At 39.6% G+C, this 18,499-nt stretch overlaps 2 protein-coding genes across 4 annotated transcripts in view; one reads left to right on the top strand and one right to left on the bottom strand.

Annotated features, from left to right (window-relative positions):
• Positions 1-9,435: 9,435 nt before the first annotated feature.
• On the bottom strand, positions 9,436-17,489 carry Psmd10 (proteasome 26S subunit, non-ATPase 10). 2 transcript variants are annotated; one of them, XM_028767500.1, is made up of 5 exons: positions 17,259-17,489; positions 14,486-14,584; positions 13,103-13,249; positions 12,845-13,011; positions 9,436-9,798 (listed from the first exon to the last, which is right to left on the bottom strand). In XM_028767500.1, the coding sequence occupies exons 1-5, from the start codon at positions 17,370-17,372 to the stop codon at positions 9,630-9,632; spliced, it is 696 nt and encodes a 231-aa protein (XP_028623333.1). In that variant the 5' UTR covers positions 17,373-17,489; the 3' UTR covers positions 9,436-9,629. The 2 variants fall into 2 exon arrangements, with proteins under 2 accessions (XP_028623333.1, XP_028623335.1); XM_028767502.1 differs by having other exon boundaries at positions 9,685-9,798; positions 12,924-13,011.
• A 45-nt stretch (positions 17,490-17,534) lies between these two features.
• Positions 17,535-18,499, top strand: part of Atg4a (autophagy related 4A cysteine peptidase) — a 64,503-nt gene continuing 63,538 nt past the window's right edge. The window contains exon 1 of one of the 2 annotated variants that reach the window (XM_028767454.1): positions 17,535-17,676. In XM_028767454.1, coding sequence (XP_028623287.1) covers positions 17,667-17,676 — 10 coding nt within the window. In that variant the 5' untranslated portion in view covers positions 17,535-17,666. The remainder of the gene's footprint in view (positions 17,677-18,499) is intronic. The other variant, XM_028767455.1, reaches the window with a different exon arrangement.

An 18,499-nucleotide genomic window follows, 5' to 3' on the forward strand; every position in this document is an offset into this window, starting at 1 on the left:
CCTCCCTCCCTCTCTCTTGTGTGGGGTTGGGGTTGGGGTGGGGTGTTTTTGTGTGTGTGTGTGTGTGATAAATCCTGAACCTCTGAAAGATACTGACATAACAATTCTGTCCATTAAATTGCACTGGGGCAGGAAGTGGGGCTTATACTTATATGTTATAAAGAGCTTATATATTATAAAGAGCTTTCAAATTAGGAGCCAATATGGGTTTTTCTCCTACATTATCATCACTGAATCAGAAAATATTCTAATTAACATTAGGAAACATTATTTTGTTCCTGCCTTTACCAACAACAGTATGCTGAAGTTAATGGAATGGCTTCTTTTGATAGCAGATGCTTACTTTCTCCTGGTTGGCCTGGAATGGCTAGCTTTGAACTTATCATAATTGACCTTCCTCTGCTTCCTGATGTACTAGGATTGCAGTACACATGTAGCTACCATGCACAGCTTGCTGTTAGCCACCCCAGTAGGAATATAGTGATAGCTTGTTGATTTATTAGTATTATAAATTTTACTTCTTGTTGGGTCTTTGAGAATTTCATACAACGTGTTTTGATCATACTCTCTGCATTCCACCATTCCTCCCAGATCTACCCCATCCCTGACCCACCCAACTTTGTGTCCTCTTTAAAAAAAAAAACATTAAATATAATGTCTACTGCCCATATACTCTCTGGGATGTGGCCTTCCACTGGAGCGTAGTCAACCTACCAGGACCATACCCTTAAAGAAAACTCTCTCCCAGAAGCTAGCAGTTGCCAATAGCCCTTTAACTAGGGGTGGGGCATCATGGACCTCCCCTCTCAATGCTAGATTTTTGTCTGGTTTAATAAAATTTTTGCGGGTCTTATGGATGCTGTCACAACCACTGTGCATTTCTATGTGGAATTGGTCTGTTCCATCTGCAGAACACCCTTTCTTTGTACTCGTCCACTGCCTCTTACAGTCTTGCCACCTTTCTCTTCTACAATGTTTCTGAGTCTTGGGAAGAGGGATTGTGATATAGACATCACATTTACGAATGATTATTTTACAGTCTTTTATTATTTGCACATTGGCCACTTAGAGTCTCCACGTTAACTGCCATATACTGCAAAAACAGAAGTGTCTCTGTTATGGGTTGAGGTTGTAATAATCTGTAGATGTTATAATAAGTTATTAGGATTCAGTTTAATACTCTGCTGTTACTAAAATTCCTCTCCATGGGGAGATGTAAGCAATGCCTAGCCCTTTTAAGGTGCCAGTGACAAAGTGGGCATAACTCTTCTAAACTTTACTCCAGGCAACCAATGGATTTATTGAGTTTACAGAGAGCATAGGTCAGGAGTTACTTACAGAGGTGTTGGCAATCTTCCCCCAACTGAGCATACTGGAAAGCCTTACCCAGCAGTGTGAGGGCCTCATCATAGCTGCATACATTGAGCACCCAATCTAGTTTTCCCTGTCTCTATCCTCCCCACAAGCCATATGCAGAATTGCTAGTTAGTAGAGAGCAGTTGGATATTGAGGCAGGGAGGGAAGTGGTCTGTAAACCATCAACAAGACCAGCTGGGATGCTCTTTTACAAAGGGAAACAGCTGAACTCCCAAGATGGCTGTTGCTTGGGTTGAATGGCAGTAATTCATGACATAAGCCCATGAAGCAGAGTAATAAGAGTAGGTTCTCCTCTAGGACTTATGACCGGTCTAGCAACAAGTTCTTGGGTCTAATAGTACCAGCCATGTGTTTCAACTTGTGGAATGAGTCCTAAACCCAATCAAAAGGCAATTGGTTACTCCAATGATATCAATGTCACTATTGCAGCAGGAGCCACATCCATATCGGTTGTTACTGTTACTTTCAGGATTCATAGCTGGGTAAGGTTGATGATTATTTTGTTTTCAAATAATAGGCATAGCATGTGTCCAGCATTATATAATGCTAGTGAATTGGTATGAACTTTCCAGGTGAGTATCAGGTTGGTTTCTCCATGTTCTGACTCAAGTATGTAGTGTCTTTGGCGAGAGGATTTTAACGTTAAGTTCTGGAGGGTAACTAAGAGGGTAACACTTTTGTCCATGTTTATACACAGATTTGATCACATCCTCCACTTCTTCTTACATTTCCTCCCCTCCTTTTAAACTCCCTCCCCATACCCTTAGAGGCCCTAATTTTTTCCTTTATTCAGTGGTACCCTAGGCATGCATTGAAGAGCTATTAATGATCTTTAGGAACTGCTGCTGATTCTGGTAGTACAGGGTGTGCTGAAGTAGGATAAGCCCTTATCCTGATAAAACATATAGTTTTGTTAACTATAGTAAGTTCTTAAATATAGCGTTCTGTTAAGTAAAGTAAGTTCTTGTGTTTTACCAACAGTAACATGTTGACTATAGGAGAGGAAAACTCAAATTTGCACTGGTGTGAGGAGAGTCTCCAAATTATTGATCTATAAATGAAAAATAGGATTCTTGGCCAGTGGATCAGAATCACTGCTTTCGGCCTCTAGAATATAGGGTGACACCTCTCCAAGAAGCTAATATTTGCCTTTTGCACTGGCCTGTGTGCAATTCAAGTCTGGTGAACTTTCAGCAAGAATTTCAGGAGGTAAATAAAAAACTCTGAGCTTACTAGTACTCAATGTCTTTCAGCACCCACACAGTGACTCCTGACAGTGAGAGGGGCTGAAGCTGCAAGATACTACAAAATGATATTGTTGTTTTGGAAGTCAGGAATCGGGCATCAGCTTTGCAAAACGGGGCTTGTCCTTATGTATGCTCACCCAGCTTCCAGAGAAAAGGGTAAAAGAGAGCTGAAATAGCCAATGACATAAATTCAAGACTGTACCTTAATGCTGGCTTCAAGTATAATACTGCTCTTTCAACTGCACCAATGTAATCACAATGAAACAAACAAAAGTTTTAGTAAGAAAAGTATTTTTAGGCCAGGTATGCATTTGATTCCAGTACTCAGGAGAGGTAGGACAATTGCCAGAAGTTCAAGGCCAGCCTGGGACACATAATCAGTCCTAGGCCACCTAAGGCTACATAGTGTGACCCTGTCTGTAAAACAAAACAGGAAAACTAAAAAAGTTTATTTTGCAATGTGTATATATTGGAAAATAAGTTATAAGGCATCATAAAAGAATAAAAAACAAACAAAAAACAAACAAAAACCAAAGAGCCAATAACCCTATTCATCTTTAAAGATGTAAAATAAAGGTTTATAGTTTAAAATAAAAGGATGCAGAATACGATGAGGATTCCAGGAAAGAGTATCTAAAAAGATATTTCAATAAAAGGAAACTTATTATATCTGCTTGAAAAACTTCGATACCAAATTTTTCACACCAAACAATGCTGCAATTTGATGTTGACACCAACTGTGTCCTCTACTATTGAATTCAATACTGCTATTACCTTAGTTGGTATGGACCCCATACGTCAAGGGCTTATTCTCACAGAACTGTCCTCTAGTTCTCTACATCAAACACCACTCAAAGTCACTGTCTAGGTCCATCCACACGTCCATATGACTTGGGCACAAATTGTCAATTTTTATAATTTCCTACTGAGGTTCAATAAGCTTTGTTGATGCCTCACAGGATTCAGGGAAACATTTGAATTATATTTACCGGTTTATCGGAAAGGACATTGTAAAAGACACTCATGAGCAACTAACTGAAAAGGTACCTAGGGTGAGGTACAGTAGGGTCCTGTGCATAGGAACATCTGTTTCCATGTAGTCAGGGTGCATTACTTCCCTTGAATGTGGATGTGGTCAGCAACTTGGAAGCTTGCCAGACCTACAGCTTAGAGGGTTTTTTGTTTTTGTTTGTTTTGTTTTTTCCAATAGAGTCTTCATATGTAAATTTAATTGAACCTACTGTCCAGTACCAGGGGATAGAGGAAGTTGTAGAAAAGTGGAACCCAGAGTTCCAAGATTATGGTCATAATTAGGCCATCCTGTTGAACAGTCCCTACTTAACCATGAAGTTCAGAAGGCCATCAGGATCTGAACACTGGAACAAGTTGCTCCTCACACCCAGGAAATTCAAAAGGCTGTAGGAGCTATGTATGCAGTACTTTTTCATTTTTAGCACTTAGGAAACCAGAGGGGTTTTAGGAGCTGTATGTTAGAAACACAGGAGTGAAAATGCATAGATGCAATGCCACTGCTAATTTAAAAGAAAAATACAAGGTAGGTAGGTAGGTAGGTAGGTAGGTAGGTAGGTAGGTGTTACACCTAATCTCGGTGATTATGAAATGAGTGTGCTTGTGGGCTCGTGCGCATGCACCCCCCCACACACACATGATTTGGGTTCCAGGGAAGTTGGGTTTTGTGATTGGCTGTTTCTGTAGCTCTGGAAGTTTTATCTATGAAATCAAGATTTCTTTCTTAAAGATTATAATGAGAATAGATATTTTAAAACTCTTATATACTAGAGAAGAGGTATACTGCCATTGAACTATATCTTCTGACAATTGATTCAGTGATTTTTTTTTATTACTATCATTTCAGGGGAACTTTTGTGGGAATCATGGTTCCCTTTGAGGACTTGAAAAAAAATCTAAAAGACAGCAAGTTCTGCTTTCAGTTTTAGGCAGTCAATAGAACTGTAAAGCTGAAGCCATGAACCCCAAAGGACTATAGCAAACATACCTCCAGACTGATTTGGGGGCTTAAAAATAAAAGAATATGAAAACAGACAAGAATAGACATAACTATGTAAGGAATTCATTGTAGTTGGTGTAGTTGAGAAATTACGGAATAAAAATACTGGGGACCATAGAGATAAACCAAGACATCCTATCACAGTGAGCCACGACTTCACCTCAAATGTAGAACCTAACTGAATAATAATAATAATAGGAAATTATGTAAAAATCTTCCCATTTCTGGGCTGCAGTGATGGCTCAGTGACTAAGAGTGGGTCCTCTTGTAGAGGATCTGAGTTCAGTTCACACCACCCATGTCAGCCAGTACACACTCCAGCTCTAGGGAAGCTGATGATCTCTTCTGGCCTCAGCAGGCACTTCATTCACATGGATAAGCTCAGACTCAAATACATGCATCTACACACAGAAATAAGACCTTAGGTTTTGTTTCCAGTTTCCGTTAACCTATTTCTTCTATGTTATATTCTTGTGTTGATGTCACAATTGAATTATCATCTTCTCTGAGTTCATTTTTGAGTTCAAGCCCCACTGAACTGAATGAACTTTGTTGCTATTTTGTTTCTTATAGGATCAAGTAGCAATTTGATTATATTAGAATCATTAATATCCTGGTTTATATAGTTAATTGAGCTAAGTAATATTAAGAGATTTATTTCCTGAAACTTGGTTCAATCTGTACTGTTTCATGTAGAAATCTCAAAATTTGTAAAAGGGAAAGGGCCTTTATCCCTTGAGACCTTATGAGACAAGACTGTACATTCTGATCCTATTTAAAAAAAACCACTATTCTGTAGGCTACTGTTTTGTCCTTTTGATAGTGTCTTTCACCTTACAGAAGCCTTTCAGTTTCATGAGGTCCCATTTATTAATTGTTGATTTTAGTGCCTGAACTGTTGGTGTTCTGTTTAGGAAGTTGTCTCCAGTGCTAAATGGTTCAAGGCTATTCACCACTTTCTCTTCTGTCAGATTTAGTGTATTCAGTTATATGTTGAGGCCTTTGACTCACTTGGACTTGAGTTTTGTGCAGGGTGATGAATATGCATCTATTTGGATTCTTCTACATGCAAACATCTACTTTGTCTAGCACCATTTGTTGAAGATGCTTTCTTTTTGTAGCATTGTATAATTTTGGCTTCTTTGAAAAAAAAAAAGCAAGTGTCCATAGGTGTTTGGGTTTACTTCTGGGTCTTCACCTACACTACCTCTGACAGAGGGCTGATATCCAAAATGTATAATGAACTCAAGAAACTAGACATCAACAAACCAAATAATCCAATTAAAAATGGGGTACAGAGTTAAACAGAGAATTCTCAACAGAGGAATTTCTAATGGTTGAGAAGCACTTAAAGAAATGTTCAACATTCTTAGTCATCAAGGAAATGCAAATTAAAATGACTAGGAGTGTACTGCATTTGGATAGTGCCACCAGAAGAATGGGCATGGGACTGTCCAGGTGGAACATGCTCAAACTCTGGAAATTTCAGAGATCTGAGATGGCAGGAGTAGAGCTAAACTCCCTCCCTGATTCCATGCCTACTTTGGGGGCACATAACCATAACCCCCAACTAGGTGATTACCAGCAGCCAGTCACATAGTACAGCACCCGGACTACTTTCCCATGCAAATTGATCACTAGTGTATTAGCCTCAGCTAATAAAATGTATCCCCCCCCAATCTCATCCCACTCCTCAAGGTTCATATAGTCCCTGTCCACATGGAATGAAATGCACAAGTTATTTCACTGAGTTATTGAGCTGTAATAGTTGGGGGAAGGCTCTCCCCCATGAAGCATTCATTCATCTTTGGACCTTGGACCTGTCAGACTGGCCAGGCTCCTCCTTGCTCACAGAGGCTCATATCAGAGTGAAGGCTTCTGACATTACCATGGCTGATGCTACAACTATCTGGGCACCCATGACCCTGGCCACCTGCCTTACATTGACTGCCCAAATCTCTTTATTCCTTTTCTAAGAAATGTAACACTCCTGGTATTCCAGGCTGGACCACAGTCCTGTAGAATATATTCCTCCCAGACTCCCCTTCCCCTTCCTCTGTCTGGCATACTGTAATGTCTGACACCGAAGAGGGAACAGGCAGACTACAGATCCCAACCATTGTAGACTTTGCCCTGGCCTCTCTGACCTGGTGTACAGGCAGCATCTGGGAATGTGGAACCTCTTATGAGATTCCATCTTAATCCCACCAAAACAGCTAAGATCAAATACTTAAGAGACAGCACATGCTAGTGAGGATGTGGAGAAAGAGGAACAGTCCTCCATTGCTGGTGGGAGTGCAAACTTGTACAAAAACTCTGGAAATCATTTTGAAAGTTTCTCAGAAAATTGGGACTAGTGCTACCTCAGGACCCAGCTATACCACTCCTGGGCATATACCCAAAAGATGCCCCACAATAGCACAGGGACACTTGCTCAACTATGTTCATAGTAGCTTTATTTTTAATAGCCAGAAGCTGTTCAGGTGTCCCTCAACAGAATGGATAAAGATAATGTGGTTCATTTAAACAATGGAATACTATTCAGCTATTAAAAAGAAGAACATCATGGATTTTGCAGCCAAATGGATGGAACTAGAAAACACCATCCTAAGTGAGATAACCCAGTCCCAAAAGGACATGCATAGTATATACTCACTTATAAGTGGATATTAGCCATAAAAGTACAGGATAACCATGCTACAATCTGCAGACTCAAAGATGCTAACTAACAAGGAGTGCCCAAAGGGGGATGCTTGAATCACTGAGATGGGGAAATGGAGTGGACATCAGGAGTCAGTGGAGGCTGGGTGCCGGGTGGGTTTAGAGTGGAGAGGGGAGCAGGAGTTCAGGTCAGGAGAATACAGGGAGAGAGCTCAGGGAAGAGAGAACTAGAATCAACGTATGGGGGCATCTCTGGGATGAGCTAGAAACCCAGAACAATGGAAACTCTCAGGAATTTATAAGGGAGATCCTGGCTGGGATTCCTGGCAGTGGGGGATATAGAGCCTGAACTGGCCATGTCCTGTAACTAGAAAAGACTTCCAATGGAGAGACTGGGACACTGGCCCAGACAAAAATCTTAGACCTACAATTTCTCCTGCCAACAAGTTGTACAAGGGTGAAGATGGAGTGGAAATTGGGAGAACGGCCAACCAATAACTAGCCCAGCTTGAGACCCCTGACATGAGAGGGAGCCCACCGCTGACAGTATAAATGATATCCTACTATACTTCCAAACAGGAGCCTAGTATGACTGTCCTCTGAAAGGTTTCATCCAGCAGCTGATGGAAAGAGATGCAGCGAACCAAGCCAAACATTAGGCAGAGCCTGGGAAATTCTATGAAGCAGGGAGAGGAAGGATTGAAGGAGTCAGAGGGGTCAAGAACACCTCAAGAAAATATGTAGAATCAACTAACCCAGGCTCATAGGGGCCCACTGAGCCTGAACCACCAACCAGAGAGCTTGCATGGGTCTGACCTAGGCCCTCTGCAGATGTGTAACAGATGTGTAACTGGATCCTCACGTGGGACTCCTACCAGCAGGGACAGGGCTGTCTCTGACTCTGTTGCCAGTCTTTGGATCCCTTTCCCCTAGCTGGGCTGCCTTGATGAGCTGCAATTTTGGAGAGGACGTGCCTAGTCCTACTGCAACTTGATATGCTGGGCAGGTTGATATCCATGGGAACTTCCCCTTTTTCTGAGAACAGGAGAATAATGGGGAGGAAAAAAACCCCCACTAGCAATAACTAATTCCTCATCAATTTTAGCACTAACATTTAGTAAATTTTTATTTCATAGAATACTTCCCTGATTCAGTCTAATAAAGATTAGCACTCAGAATAGTCATGTCCAAAGTTTTGTATAACAATGATGCAGCTCATATGTACAGAACTCATTTTAGTTACCGGGCATTTAAATCTTTAACCCCAAATTAAAGAAAGTATGTGGGTATACTTGGATCCCATCTTTCAAGCAATAATTGCAGGCACCAAACTAAAACTACAATTAATTTGAAGAGTCATTTGGACTGCATTTGCTGACTACTAATCAAATAAAATGTTTCTCTAAATAGAGTTCAAGTGTATAATTATTAACTTCCCTATACTCTACATTAACTGGCAATTCAAAAGATTACTAATTTTGATGGATTTTAGTTGCAGTTTAAGCTCTATTAATTTTATTGGCTTCAGAACTATCCCCAAACTGAGAAATATATCTTAGCTCAAGATTTCAAGGCTTAAGTGAATGTGTAACTGACTTGAGTGAGAAATTGGGAGTCTTTCAACAGTTTATTGTATGTAATACTTGAATACAAGCTTGTAGTACTTGAAATATAAATTAAAATATAACTTTGTTATATATCTCTTTAATAAGTTTGACAATTCTTTTCAACACAAGGACACTTTAAATTTCTTTTTTTAAAAAAATGATATGTCTTATTTTAGAGGAAAACAGCTAGTTAAAAAGGTACATGGGCACAGAGGCTCTTGCTCTTCATTTTTTAAGAACATACAATTCAACTTAAAATTTGCTCCTCTAAAATATAGAACTTCCTCTTGTAACAAAAATAAATTAACCTTGTAGTTGAAAAAAAGAGAAACATTTGGCATATGTCTCTTGAGTGAACTTGAAAAACAGGACAGGATTTGACTACACAGAGGAAAGTGCAAAAGCTCCCTGGAACTACCTGGCCCAACTGGCAGGCCTTTTCTGAACTTGTTCTGTTCCCCAGAGAGTCAACAGGTGAATGGGAGGACGCTTAAGACAGGACAGCCACAATCACTTACTCCAAAGTAATCAAGATTTAATGAATGACATCAGTAGAACAAGCTCACCAGTTTTTCATTGCCTGGAAAGTATTTCAGTAGGAGCAATACAACAAATTATGAAGGTAAGAAAACATTTTCACGTATACAAGATGCCTTGTAAGCAGTACAACAGTTTCCAGGACAGTCAGGACAACAAAACACATGCAGACTACATAGAACCTGCTTCACTTTCCACCATTCTCTTGAGTATTAAACCCAGGCCCCCTTTGGCCACTTGCAGCGGTGTCTTTTCCTCTTTATTTTCAATGTAAATACTTGCTCCTTGGGTCACCAGCAATTTTGCCTCTTCCACTCTCTCCTCATCACAGGCTAAGTGTCTGAAATTGGGGATAACAAAGATCAATTAGTCACTACCACTTCTACAGAATGGTTGGAGTTTCCATTCCAAAATGCTTATCACTGGACAGGCGTAATACTGGAAAGTTATTTAATCAGGGAAGGGAACTCAATTGGCATGAGAAAGATTGTCAATTAAAGTTAACTAGAATAGCTATGCAATACCAGATCATAAGTCATAATCCTGGTCTTATTAAAAACAGTTGATTAGCTATTAAATGCTAGCCTAAGGCACAAATACGTCTTTCAACAGAGATTAATGGTAATTTACTCCAAATACATCATGTAATAATAACTCACGGTTAGAATTTAGAGATGTTTCGATTTATATCCTGACTCTATAACAATTTGTGCAACTTGCAGAAAAACAATTGAAAAAATCTGATTTTTGCTTGATTGGTATATCTACATTGACAAATCATAGTATTGTTAGCACTGTTTTACAGTAAAAGTTGTCATAGAGGTTAAAGTTCTTGTTATGATGGGAGAGTTCAACAGCTAACTGCTTGAGGAAAGAAACCAACTTCTGCCAGTCACTTATACAGTTTGACAGGCAAACTATTAGGCACTTAACACAGGATTTTATTTAACCCTCAAATTAATATAGTGAGGGAGAAACTACTACTATATTATTACAGATGAGAAAATTATGGGGGAAGAAAGCTAAGTTTCTTAATATTTGCAGTTAATGTAGTTGAAAATGGCAGCATCTATACTGAAGAATAGTATCCATTGAGTCCTAAATCCTACTTTCTCCCAAGGACCCTATACTATACAATTCCTAGACTATTTCCAGACGAATGTGATTGACTCATGGAGAAATAAGTTAGAATATTTATTTTAAAAAGTCACATGGGGGGCTGGAGAGATGGCTCAGCAGTTAAGAGCACTGACTGCTCTCCCAGAGGTCCTGAGTTCAATTCCCAGCAACCACATGGTGGCTCACAACCATCTGTAATGGGATCCGATGCCCTCTTCTAGTGTGTCTGAATACAGCTACAGTGTACTCATGTGCACAAAATAAATAAATAAATCTAAAAAAAAAGTCACGAGGGCCTCTAAGAAAGACTTTTAAAGAGTAAGAAAATAATGCTTTTCTTGGTCTCTGTCGGATTCCTACTCTTGGAGATGGGGGAAGTTTGAAGAAGAGAGGAGGAAAGACTACAGGAGTCAGAGGGGATGGAGGACACTAGAACATGGTCCTCTGAAATCAACAAGCAGGGTGCATATGGGCTCTCAGAGCCTTAAGTGGCAATTACAGGGCCTGCAAAGGTCTGTACTAGGCCCTCTGTACACATGCTGTGGTTGTTCAGCTTGGTGTTTTAATTGGACTCTTAACAGTGGGAGTGGGTGTGTCTCTGACTCTTTTGTCTGCTTTTGAGATTCTTTCCCTCCTTGTCCAGTCTCAATGTGAGGGTTTTCACCTTGTCTTAGTGTGTCTTGTTTTGTCTTGTTTGTCTACTGTCTCATGGAGGCCTGCTCTTTTCTAAAGAGGAAATAGAGGTGAATCTAGGGGAGAGAGGAGGTGGGAAGATGGGTAGAAGTGGGAGGAGGGGAAACTGTGGTTGGGATGTACTGTATGAGAGACTAATCTATTTTCAATTAAAAAACAATACTGGTTTTGTTTTAAGTCAGGATTTCCCTATCTGTCCTTGGCTACCATAAGAGCTTGCTATGTAGACTAGGCTGGCCTTGGATTCTGTCTCTTGGCCTTTCATTGTTACAATTAAAGGCATATACCACCACAGCTGGCCAGGTTTGTTTGTCTGTTTGTTTTCGTAAACAGGGTCTTACTATGGAGCCCTGGCTAGTTTGAAATATTGACCAGGCTGGCTTGAACTCAGAGATCTGCCTTTACCGCTTCCCCAGTGCTGGGATTAAAGGTGTGTGCCACCATGCTCAGGCCCTGGAAACAATACTTTAAAAAGCTGTCTTAAAGTCAGAGGGGGAAAGGCTGTACCTTATTCTGGACTACAAAAAAGACTCAGAATTTCTGATTCAAAATGGTCATTATTCAACAAAGGAAAAAAAATGGGTATGTAAAATAAATCTATGAAGGTACAAGTTGGTTTCAAGTCATCCACATCAATAAATCCTATGTGGATTTAAGAGTTTTGGGATTAGACAAAACTTTTAGTTGTGACGGAAATTATAGGTTTGGCTACATAGCAATTGATAACTTGGCGATAGCTGAAAACTCATGAACGAAGAGACAAGCAGAAAATACTTTCAACTGATACAGTATAAATCGTATTTTTACTGTGTCAAGAACACTTAAAATTCTGACAAAATGAATGAATTCTTCTAAAAGGGAACAGAATGACTATAAAACTTACAATTTTAGAGATTCATATACTTCAAAATCAGTAGCAAAAACATAAGTCTTAATCATGAAATGTTTCACACACCATGAGGGTAATTTTGGTGCTGATGGGGAGGTAATAGCTACTGTTAAGATGCTGTTGGAGGGAACAATGGGACAACTCCTCTGGAAGCAATTAGTCAAGAAATATGTGTATTTGTTGAAACAATCATTCAATTTCTAGGACTCTAAACTAAGCTCACAATCCACAATATGGGCAAAGGTTTTGAAATAAATTGGTCAATGTCAATGTGTCATTAGTTAAAATAGTCAAAAGCTCAAAGATATTTAAATAAACAATATCAGGAATGATTAAGTCATGGGACATCCATAAAGTGGGATTGTAAGCAGCTATCATAAATGTTTTAACTGAATTTAATGAAATTGAAAAATGTTTACAATTGCTATGAGATTAAAACATAAAATTAATTATATGACCTTAATTTTGCATATATATATATATATATATATTTGCATATAAACAAATAGAAGGAAATTCTTAAAGATAATATCAGTATTTTTTTGGGTGGCAAAATGATAAGCAATTTTAATTATTGTCATTATGCTTTGGTATCCTTTCAATTTGTTTTTTTGGTTTTTTTTTTTTCTCTCAGCATGTATTGCGCTTATAATCAGAATGAAAACGATTGCTACTTGTCACTTACAGAGGAGTGTTACCCTCAGTGTCTTGGATGTTTGTGGATGCTTTGTAGAACAGAAGGATATGAACCATCTTGAAGTTACCCTTGGCTGCTGCCCGGTGCATTGCTGTAGCGTCATAATGGTCCTTAGCATCTGGATTAGCTCCACCTTCTAGTAACATAACAGCAATCTGGAAAGGACAGCAAGTAAACAATGTAGAAATCCATTTTTCTCATCAGGTTTAAAACTCAAAGGAAACAACCACAAGGATAGAACCATACCTCATGCCTATTCTTCGAAGCTGCATAATGGAGGGGAGTGCAGCCATTTTGATTGACAGCATTCACATGTGCACCTTTCATCAGAAGGGCTTTTACAATCTCATCCCGGCCAGCAGAAGCAGCAATATGAAGAGGAGACCAACCTGCCTGTGGGTTTTAAAAAGCCAAGGTAAAAAAGGGACAGAAGTATGAACATTAGCATTTATTCAGGTTTACAGAGTTTTGTGAATAACTTAACAATATTCTCCTTCCATTCAACACTGAGCATTGTGGAAAAATCTGGAACAAAAATGTACATAAAAGAAAAAATGAGTTGGCATGATGGCTCAGTGGTTAAGAGCACTTTCTGCTCCTCCAAAGTACCAGTGTTTGGTTCAGGCAGCTCACAATGGTCTGTAATTCCAGCCTCGGGGGATCCGATGCTCTCTTCTGGCCTCGACAGGCAGCTGCACATAGATGGCATACACTCATACATACACATCAATAGCAACAAAATAGCTCATTTCAAAATAGCCACAATCCTGTAACACAGGTATGGCATAGTAGACTAATTCTAATACATCTTCTCCATACAATAACTTTAAAAAATAAAACTAAAATCGGAGTATATGAAGCTCTGTGAGGTTTGTTTTTAACAATTTCTACTTACCATTATATTGCAAGAATTTTTCTTTGGAATTTGTTGGAATGACTGATTGATTAACTTACAAAGTATGTACACTACGTGCTATCCAATCATTTTTCCTTAAAATTGTTATTTTCTCTTATAAATGTTACTTCAGTAAATATTTCTGAAAATTATTCTGTGCCTATAAAACAGGTTCCATTCTCAGTTTTCTGTAAGTCTCACCGTTTTTAAAGGATTTACTTTTATTTATGTATATATGCATATAGACCAAAATAGGGTATCAGCTCCTCTGAAGCAGGAACTACAGGAAGTTGTGAGCCACCCATCATTGTTACTGGAACCAAACCTCTGCCCTCTACAAGAGTAGCAAGCACTCCTGACTACTGAAACATCTCTCCAGCTCCAACAAGTTTTATCTTAATAGAACCAATATCGTTATAATAAATGTTTCTATGTAACATATACCTAAGCTTTTATTATTCTGGCAATATTCACCAGCAATTTCAACATTAAAATGTTTAGTCTTTTAGAGTTCATAGTGATAAGCCCTGATCTGTATTCTCACCCTGAATTATAGTTTCTTTAGCACTCTAAAAGAATGACATTGTTAACCCCATGCCTATTCACTAAGGTCGTAATGTAACTTCCTACTTATAAACCTTAAAATTTTGTTTATGAGCTTAATATTCACGCTTCAGTAAATACAAGGCTGGAGTCTAAAGATAACCCGGAGCTTATCATTGCCTTGTACTCACGTCATCTTTATCATTCACTGGCACTCCAAGTTGCAGCAAGAATTCAACAATTTCTGTATGACCAGCTGAGCATGCCCAGTGCAGTGCTGTTCTGCTGTCCTATATGGGAAACAGGGGAGCAAAGCTGTCAACAGTGTTGAAGACCAATATGCAGAAAAAAATGTTGATGCTGGCAAACCTATAGTAAGAAATGGAGAGCACCAGGTAGGTAACCTTCAACCACGTTACTTACTGGCATTTGGGAGGTCAAGGTATTAGTAACATGGAGTGAATAACATCCATGAATATAAGGGGGTCTGGGCAGGATCGAGTGATGAAAGCATTGATTTCAATACACTGGCAGAAATGGATATTTGCTGTTTACAACGCTTATGCACGCCCTTGTGAAGCAGTGCTACTTTTCTGTCCATCATTTCTTTTGACTCCCACCATTCTACACGGTGCCTATTATCCTCCGCTTTACACATAAAGAAAGTAAGACTACTTCACATAAGCAACTTATCCAGGGTCATGCAATTTACCCATGCTCTGTGCCTATGAAATCTCTATTACCACACAGACTACAAGTGAGAGGCTCTACAGAGAACATGTGAAGTTTTGTTTTGTTTTTGATCTATGTAGCTGACTTTAGCTTGAAATTCTCAATCGTTTTCCTATGTGCTAATATTATAGGCATATGCCACTATATCTGCTGAACACATGAATGTTATGGAGAACAAAATGAGATCTGATTATAAAAATAGTTGAGATTAATTTATGACAACATACCCCACAGAATCAGTGCAATAAATTTTTTTTAAAAGAATCATGATTCTTAGAGAGAGTTCCTAACTGTGCCTATTGCTGTACCTCTTAGTTTTGAGTAATATAAAGTGATTATCGTACAGTGTGTATGAGTGTGAATGTGAGTGTATGACAATGCATGTGTAAGAGTGTTTGGGTGTATAAATGTGTGTGTGTTTGTGTGTGTGCATGAACTTGATTGAATGTGACACTTAAGGAGTTGCTTGGTTGGGAGGAGATGCTGTTGGTACCCAGGAAGGGAGCTAGTTGGAAGTCTCATGGCTGTGGATAGCTATGGCCTTCCCTGTCAGTGTCCCCAGACAGCAGTTCAATTTTATGAAAATTTCAAATACACATAAAATAGAGGGAATGTGACAGAGATCAAGTGCCTATTACTTAGATTTAACAAAAACAAAAACCTTGCCATATTTACTTCTTGATTTTATTATTTGAATTTTCTTTAAAAAAAAAATTTTTATTTTACTTTTAGTTGTGTGCATGTGGGTGGATTTGTGCATGTGACCACATGGGCGTGGGAGGCCAGATGCACTGGATCCCCCTGGAGCTGGAGTTACAGGAAGTTGTGAGGAAAGGAAGTATGTGTTCTTAACCACTGAGCCACCTCTTCAGTCCTGCCGAGGTTTCTTTAAAACAGAATCCTAAAGGCCATGACTGTTCACCTCTAATTATTTCAGCACCTAAAAAATAAAAGTACTTTTGTAAAACAAACAAACACAAAACCATTATTGGACCTTTTAAAGTAACATTTCTTAACTCTGACATGGGTGGTATTGCAAACCTTCCAAAACTTGGGAGGCTGGTGGGTAGGAGGATCTTGATTGCAAGGACAGCCTGGATTAAATAGGGAGATCATGTCTTAAATAACAAAAAAATTACATAAAGTAAATATATGAACTCACTTAAAACCAATAATCTCCTACAAGCCCATTTCCAGGTGGTTTAAATTTGGATGCAAATAAAGTCCATAAATTAATTGCATTTGGTTGTTGTATTTAACTTCTTAATCCTGATTAACTCGTGCTTTTATGTCATTGATTCATTATTTTTAGTGGATTAAGTCTTAATTCACTTTATTAAATTTAAACCACATGACCAGACCATCACAAAAGCAAACGCGGTGAACATAAGGGAATTCTCTTGTTGAGTAATAAAGGAAAATTCCAGAAAAAAAAAAGTCTCTTCGAGTTCTTTTCTCAAAGAGACAACATGGAAGTTCTGAAGTCTGATGTACTGTCTTACTAATGTTTAACACTGTCTATCAACACAGAAGGCAACCTATGATTTAGAAAGTCACGATAAAAACATGAGACTTAGTTGGTCGGAACAGAAACACTCCCCTATGTCCATTCTCTTTTGTTTACCTCAGTTCACTCACCCCACATGGAACCTCATTCTCTCTTCACAGTGTAAACCACCTCCACTTCTATACAAAGCCCTTCCCAGCTATTCCTATCATGTCTTCCCCTTCCATGTTCTGAAATGAGTATGTAAACTTCTTTCTGGGGGATTTAAACTATGTAGTAAGACATGTGCCGTTATTTCATTTATGCCCGTTTTTTTCGACTTGACTGAAATTCCCGGCTCTTCTCAAACTTCCTGACATACAAAAACAGGCATTTGGTTACACGTGGTCCACTGACTAGGATTACAACTAAAGAAAAAGCCACCTAACAAGCTTTCTTCACAGATCTCCGTCGCGCTTTCTCTTCCTAACTCCGGGAATTTCTGAGAAAAGCGGTGATTGTTCTAGAAATATATGAAATTCAGCAAGCTTAGCCTCCCCCTCTCCCCAAAGTCTGTGAAGGGTTACAGTTGGACAACTAGTCGTGGTATAACCCAAGGCTACAAGAGGGAGGAGTGGGCAGGAGGAGCTCAGAAGTGGCCTCACACCAAGTTAGGACCCGGAAGGAAGCCATGTAGGGCTTCCCTGATACCCGCTGCTAGGCGACAGGCCCTCGGGCTGGTTTACCTGATCAGTTCTAGTAGCCAGAGATTTATCAGCCAAAATGCTCTCCTTCAACTCATCCAGCTTCCCGCTGTAGGCCAGGTTACAGATCTTTACGTTAGACACACTACCCTCCATTTCGCCTTCCCAAGACCTCCGCGAAACTCAAGCCCCGCCCACTCGCATTTCCTGTTCCGGCGACCAATCAAAGAGCTAGAGCTTCTCCAATCACTGATCGCTATTTTCCTTGTTGCCCCGCCCATAACCTGGAGTTTCTGGGAGTTGCAGTTTGAAAGCATTTCCAGGCCTGGAGGCGTCTTTGGAAGCACCTCAGTTCCTGGTCCTAGCAATGTGGAACTACAAGTCCCAGAATCCTTAGAGAAAGCCGTAGTCAAGTTGCCGGTGGAATTGGCCCAGGATGACAGCTGGAGAATGGAGTCAGGTAATGGGAGCGGCTTCTGGTAGTACTGTGTGAAAAAGCTAGGGTGGGTGGTCTTTGGTGGGCCAGTAAGTTGGCCACATGAAATGGAAACTGTAGCGGGGCAAGAGAGTTCTGGGATCCTACAGATCTTTTCCCTCGGGGCCCTCACTTTCAGTGGCAGGCGGAAGGGACAGTAGTTGGAGCCGAGTACTACCTCTGAGCTTGAACCATTGACTGTAGCTACCCTCCCCCTCCCTGCCACTGTCCAAGGAGTGGAAAGAAGCACAGGCTAGTTAACTCTGGCATCCCGGTGGAGTGGTATCAGAGTAAGGCTCTGCCACAGCACAGGTTACACATGACACCATACAGAGGTGATGTGCCAGAATGATGCTAAAGACAGGGTGTGATGCCATAGGAGCCACTCGATACCTAAGAAACCTCAGTGAGTAACCTTAGGGATACCAGGGTATGATATTGTCACTTTAATAACATGGTAATGGCAATTACATCGACGCTTTGCTAGTGTGGATTTTTTTAAAAGGGGAATTTCCAAATAATGGTGCAGCAGAAGAGATCCAAGGCTTATCTTTTATAGAACATATCAAAGAAGACATTAGGAAAAAATGTTAAACATACTTTTTAAAGTGACTGACTATGTTTGTCTCCTTTGTTGTGGTATAGAATAGGGCTTAGCAAACTTTTTGTATAATGCTGGATCACAGGTATTTTAGACTTTGCAGGGCAGATGATAAAACCAAGTCTAGAAGACAAGTTATGACAAATGTTAATTGATGGAATTCAGGATATAATAATAATATTGAATATATGTATATATAATGCTTTT

This window comes from Grammomys surdaster, unplaced genomic scaffold, assembly GCF_004785775.1.
Source record: "Grammomys surdaster isolate TR1022 unplaced genomic scaffold, NIH_TR_1.0 173, whole genome shotgun sequence".
Lineage (NCBI taxonomy): Eukaryota > Metazoa > Chordata > Mammalia > Rodentia > Muridae > Grammomys > Grammomys surdaster.